The sequence below is a fragment of the Oncorhynchus keta genome, unplaced genomic scaffold (genome assembly GCF_023373465.1).
Source record: "Oncorhynchus keta strain PuntledgeMale-10-30-2019 unplaced genomic scaffold, Oket_V2 Un_contig_496_pilon_pilon, whole genome shotgun sequence".
Lineage (NCBI taxonomy): Eukaryota > Metazoa > Chordata > Actinopteri > Salmoniformes > Salmonidae > Oncorhynchus > Oncorhynchus keta.
The window spans coordinates 466,057-472,500 of NW_026288052.1; the positions used below are offsets into that span (position 1 = coordinate 466,057).

The following is a 6,444-nucleotide window of genomic DNA, read 5'->3' on the forward strand; positions in this document are numbered from 1 at the left end:
TCAATAAAGTAGCTATCAGGACAGTCAGAGCTTGCAAGAAATGGCATACACACACACACACACACACACACACACACACACACACACACACACACACACACACACACACACACACACACACACACACACACACACACACACACACACACACACACACAGGCAAGACATTGCCTTATCTTCCTCACACATAGAACACATAGAATGTAGCGGAACATAAACTAGGTTTTTATCTAAAGTATATTGAACTTTCCATTGGCAGGACTGGTGCTATAACAAACAGATCAGTGCCCAACAGAGGAGGCTGGTGGGAGGAGCTATAGGAGGACAGGCTCAGTGTAATGGCTGCAATGGAATAAATGGGGCGCAGTCAAACATGTGGTGTCCATATGTTTGATACTGTTCCATTTATTCCATTCCAGCCATTACAATGGGCCCGTCCTCCTATAGCTCCTCCCACCAGCCTCCTCTGGTGCCCAAACACCTGTTCTGATGCTGAGAAAGCTTCTTTCTCACTACTGTTGATACTGTTGCACAATCTGTGTCTGTGTCCAGGATAGAACACCCCCAAAACAACCAGCATGGTCAGTCAACACGGGTCACACTCTCCTGGTCTGTTGACCCTCACCCTAAACTGGACTACTGACCAGTCGGGATGTAGGGAATGTAAGCCCATTGGATAGAATGTTAAGTAGTGATGAAATGCTGGCTTACCCCTCGAACCAGGCCTGTGCGTATTTCAGGGCCTTTGGTATCCAAGGCGATGGCTACCGGCCTGTAATATAAAGGGTCAGTGGTTATGGTCTCGACCGCCTCCCGGATGTTCTTGATGGTCTCACCATGGTACTGAAGGAAGGAAACAGAGAGAGACAGAGAGAGAGACAGAGAGAGAGACAGAGAGAGAGACAGAGAGAGAGAGAGAGAGAGAGAGAGAGAGAGAGAGAGAGAGAGAGAGAGAGAGAGAGAGAGAATAGCTGTTACTAAACTGATATGATTGATAGTTGTGTCAGATCAGTGATTACTTGTGAGACAGGTTATGACAGAGACAAACAAACCTCATGAGAGCCATGAGAGAAGTTGAGTCGAGCGATGTTCATTCCTGCCTTCACCATCTCCTGCAGTTTGGCGATGGAGCGAGACGCAGGCCCTGAGAGAGAACAAGAGACAGAGACCATGGGTTGTCCAGCAGTTTATTGGTCAATCAATCCACTTTGATACATCATCAATAGTGCAGTCAGTGGGATGCCAATCACCAATACCCAGCCAACACCACACCAACCTAGATCTACTGAGCTCCTACCCCTAGCCCATACAGTTCTACCCTAGGTCAACTCTGCGTGGCCATAGTGAAAGAATTAGAAGGCCTACCTATACTGTCCCCACATTAAGCAGGCACTCTAATCCAGACAGACATGAGTGCATTGATTCTCATACTTTCTTTGTTCATGTTCCCTGTGGGAATCTAAACCACAACCCTGGCATTGCAAGAACCACGCTCTACCAACTGAGCCACATAGGTCAACCTACACAAGCTACACAAAACAAAAGGTTATTTAATTCACTGATGGTGCAGCTGATTGGTTATTTAACTCACTGATGGTGCAGCTGATTGGTTATTTAACTCACTGATGGTGCAGTTGATGGTTATTTAACTCACTGATGGTGCAGCTGATCGGTTATTTAACTCACTGATGGTGTAGCTGATTGGTTATTTAACTCACTGATGGTGTAGCTGATTGGTTATTTAACTCACTGATGGTGCAGCTGATCGGTTATTTAACTCACTGATGGTGTAGCTGATTGGCTATCTAACTCACCAATTATGCAGCTGATTGGTTATTTAATTCACTGATGGTGCAGATGTGGTTATTTAACTCACCAATGATGCAGCTGATTGGTTATTTAACTCACTGATGGTGCAGACGTGGTTATTTAAAGATCATCAAGGACAACAACCACCCGAGCCACTGCCTGTTCACCCCGCTATCATCCAGAAGGCGAGGTCAGTACAGGTGCATCAAAGCTGGGACCGAGAGACTGAAAAACAGCTTCTATCTCAAGGCCATCAGACTGTTAAACAGCCACCACTAACATTGAGTGGCTGCTGCCAACACACTGACTCAACTCCAGCCACTTTAATAATGGGAATTGATGGGAAATGATGTAAAATATATCACTAGCCACTTTAAACAATGTTACCTAATATAATGTTTACATACCCTACATTATTAATCTCATATGTATATGTATATACTGTACTCTATATCATCTACTGCATCCTTTTGTAATACATGTATCACTAGCCACTTTAACTATGCCACTTTGTTTACATACTCATCTCATATGTATATACTGCACTCAATACAATCTACTGTATCTTGCCTATGCCGCTCGGTACCATCACTCATTCATATATCTTTATGTACATATTCTTTATCCCCTTACACTTGTGTCTATAAGGTAGTAGTTTTGGAATTGTTAGCTAGATTACTTGTTGGTTATTACTGCATTGTCGGAACTAGAAGCACAAGCATTTCGCTACACTCGCATTAACATCTGCTAACCATGTGTATGTGACAAATCAAATTTGATTTGATTTGATGGTGCAGCTGATGGGTTATTTAACTTACTGATGGTGCAGATGTGGTTATCTAACTCACCAATTATGGAGCTGATTGGTTATTTAACTCACTGATGGTGCAGATGTGGTTATCTAACTCACCAATTATGGAGCTGATTGGTTATTTTACTCACTGATGGTGCAGATGTGGTTATCTAACTCACCAATTATGGAGCTGATTGGTTATTTTACTCACTGATGGTGCAGATGTGGTTATCTAACTCACCAATTATGGAGCTGATTGGTTATTTAACTCAACAATGGTGCAGCTGATCGGTTATTTAACTCACTGATGGTGTAGCTGATTGGATATTTAACTCACTGATGGTGTAGCTGATTGGTTATTTAACTCACCAATGGTGCAGCTGATTGGATATTTAACTCACTGATGGTGCAGCTGATTGGATATTTAACTCACTGATGGTGCAGATGTGGTTATTTAACTCACTGATGGTGCAGATGTGGTTATTTAACTCACTGATGGTGCAGCTGATGGGATATTTAACTTACTGATGGTGCAGATGTGGTTATTTAACTCACTGATGGTGCAGATGTGGTTATTTAACTCACTGATGGTGCAGCTGATGGGATATTTAACTTACTGATGGTGCAGATGATGGTTATTTAACTCACTGATGGTACAGTTGTGGTTATTTAACTCACTGATGGTGCAGATGTGATTATTTAACTCACTGATGGTGCAGATGTGGTTATTTAACTCACTGATGGTGCAGATGTGGTTATTTAACTCACTGATGGTGCAGATGTGATTATTTAACTCACTGATGGTGCAGATGTGGTTATTTAACTCCCCAATGGTGCAGATGTGGTTATGTAACTCCCCAATGGTGCAGATGTGGTTATGTAACTCACTGATGCTGGAGCTGATTGGATATTTAACTCACTGATGCTGGAGCTGATTGGATATTTAACTCACTGATGGTGCAGATGTGGTTATTTAACTCCCCAATGGTGCAGATGTGGTTATGTAACTCCCCAATGGTGCAGATGTGGTTATGTAACTCACTGATGCTGGAGCTGATTGGATATTTAACTCACTGATGCTGGAGCTGATTGGATATTTAACTCACTGATGGTGCAGATGTGGTTATTTAACTCCCCAATGGTGCAGATGTGGTTATGTAACTCCCCAATGGTGCAGATGTGGTTATATAACTCACTGATGCTGGAGCTGATTGGATATTTAACTCACTGATGCTGGAGCTGATTGGATATTTAACTCACTGATGGTGCAGATGTGGTTATTTAACTCCCCAATGGTGCAGATGTGGTTATGTAACTCACTGATGCTGGAGCTGATTGGTTATTTAACTCACTGATGCTGGAGCTGATTGGATATTTAACTCACTGATGGTGCAGATGTGGTTATTTAACTCCCCAATGGTGCAGATGTGGTTATGTAACTCACTGATGCTGGAGCTGATTGGTTATTTAACTCACTGATGCTGGAGCTGATTGGTTATTTAACTCACTGATGGTGTAGCTGATTGGTTATTTAACTCACTGATGGTGTAGCTGTGGTTATTTAACTCACTGATGGTGCAGCTGATGGGATATTTAACTTACTGATGGTGCAGATGTGGTTATTTAACTCGCTGATGGTGTAGCTGATTGGTTATTTAACTCACTGATGGTGTAGCTGATTGGTTATTTAACTCACCAATGGTGCAGCTGATTGGATATTTAACTCACTGATGGTGCAGATGTGGTTATTTAACTCACTGATGGTGTAGCTGATTGGTTATTTAACTCACTGATGGTGTAGCTGATTGGTTATTTAACTCACTGATGGTGTAGCTGTGGTTATTTAACTCACTGATGGTGCAGCTGATGGGATATTTAACTTACTGATGGTGCAGATGTGGTTATTTAACTCGCTGATGGTGCAGCTGATGGGTTATTTAACTCACTGATGGTGCAGATGTGGTTATTTAACTTACTGATGGTGCGGATGTCGTTATTTAACTCACTGATGGTGCAGATGTGGTTATTTAACTTACTGATGGTGCAGATGTCGTTATTTAACTCACTGATGGTGCAGATGTAGTTATTTAACTCACTGATGGTGCAGATGAGGTTATTTAACTCACTGATGGTGCAGATGTGGTTATTTAACTTACTGATGGTGCAGATGTAGTTATTTAACTCACTGATGGTGCAGATGTGGTTATTTAACTTACTGATGGTGCAGATGTCGTTATTTAACTTACTGATGGTGCAGATGTCGTTATTTAACTCACTGATGGTGCAGATGTAGTTATTTAACTCACTGATGGTGCAGATGTGGTTATTTAACTTACTGATGGTGCAGATGTCGTTATTTAACTCACTGATGGTGCAGATGTGGTTATTTAACTTACTGATGGTGCAGATGTCGTTATTTAACTCACTGATGGTGCAGATGTCGTTATTTAACTCACTGATGGTGCAGATGTAGTTATTTAACTCACTGATGGTGCAGATGTAGTTATTTAACTCACTGATGGTGCAGATGTGGTTATTTAACTTACTGATGGTGCAGATGTCGTTATTTAACTCACTGATGGTGCAGATGTGGTTATTTAACTTACTGATGGTGCAGATGTCGTTATTTAACTCACTGATGGTGCAGAAGTGGTTATTTAACTCACTTATGGTGCAGATGTGGTTATTTAACTTACTGATGGTGCAGATGTCGTTATTTAACTCACTGATGGTGCAGAAGTGGTTATTTAACTCACTGATGGTGCAGATGTGGTTATTTAACTTACTGATGGTGCAGATGTGGTTATTTAACTCACTGATGGTGCAGAAGTGGTTATTTAACTCACTGATGGTGCAGATGTGGTTATTTAACTTACTGATGGTGCAGATGTCGTTATTTAACTCACTGATGGTGCAGAAGTGGTTATTTAACTCACTGATGGTGCAGATGTGGTTATTTAACTTACTGATGGTGCAGATGTCGTTATTTAACTCACTGATGGTGCAGCTGATGGGTTATTTAACTCGCTGATGGTGCAGCTGATGGGTTATTTAACTCACTGATGGTGCAGATGTCGTTATTTAACTCACTGATGGTGCAGATGTGGTTATTTAACTCACCAATGGTGCAGCTGATTGGATATTTGACTCACTGATGGTGTAGCTGATTGGTTATTTAACTCACTGATGGTGCAGATGTGGTTATTTAACTCACCAATGATCCAGCTGATTGGATATTTGACTCACTGATGGTGTAGCTGATTGGTTATTTAACTCACTGATGGTGCAGATGTTGTTATTTAACTCACTGATGGTGCAGATGATTGGTTATTTAACTCACTGATGGTGCAGATGTTGTTATTTAACTCACTGATGGTGCAGATGATTGGTTATTTAACTCACTGATGGTGCAGATGTTGTTATTTAACTCACTGATGGTGTAGCTGATTGGTTATTTAACTCACTGATGGTGCAGATGTTGTTATTTAACTCACTGATGGTGCAGATGATTGGTTATTTAACTCACTGATGGTGCAGATGTTGTTATTTAACTCACTGATGGTGTAGCTGATTGGTTATTTAACTCACTGATGGTGCAGATGTTGTTATTTAACTCACTGATGGTGTAGCTGATTGGTTATTTAACTCACTGATGGTGCAGATGTTGTTATTTAACTCACTGATGGTGCAGATGATTGGTTATTTAACTCACTGATGGTGCAGATGTTGTTATTTAACTCACTGATGGTGTAGCTGATTGGTTATTTAACTCACTGATGGTGCAGATGTTGTTATTTAACTCACTGATGGTGCAGATGTTGTTATTTAACTCACTGATGGTG

General features: G+C 41.2%; 1 protein-coding gene across 4 annotated transcripts in view; it reads right to left on the reverse strand.

Moving 5' to 3' along the window:
- The window catches only part of LOC118380777 (pyruvate kinase PKM-like), a 36,623-nt gene that overhangs the window by 7,999 nt on the left and 22,180 nt on the right, over positions 1-6,444 (reverse strand). For all 4 annotated transcript variants that reach the window (XM_052509780.1, XM_052509781.1, XM_052509779.1 and 1 more), the window contains 2 exons: positions 1,053-1,144; positions 712-843 (listed from right to left, as the gene is read on the reverse strand). In XM_052509780.1, coding sequence (XP_052365740.1) covers positions 712-843; positions 1,053-1,144 — 224 coding nt within the window. The remainder of the gene's footprint in view (positions 1-711; positions 844-1,052; positions 1,145-6,444) is intronic.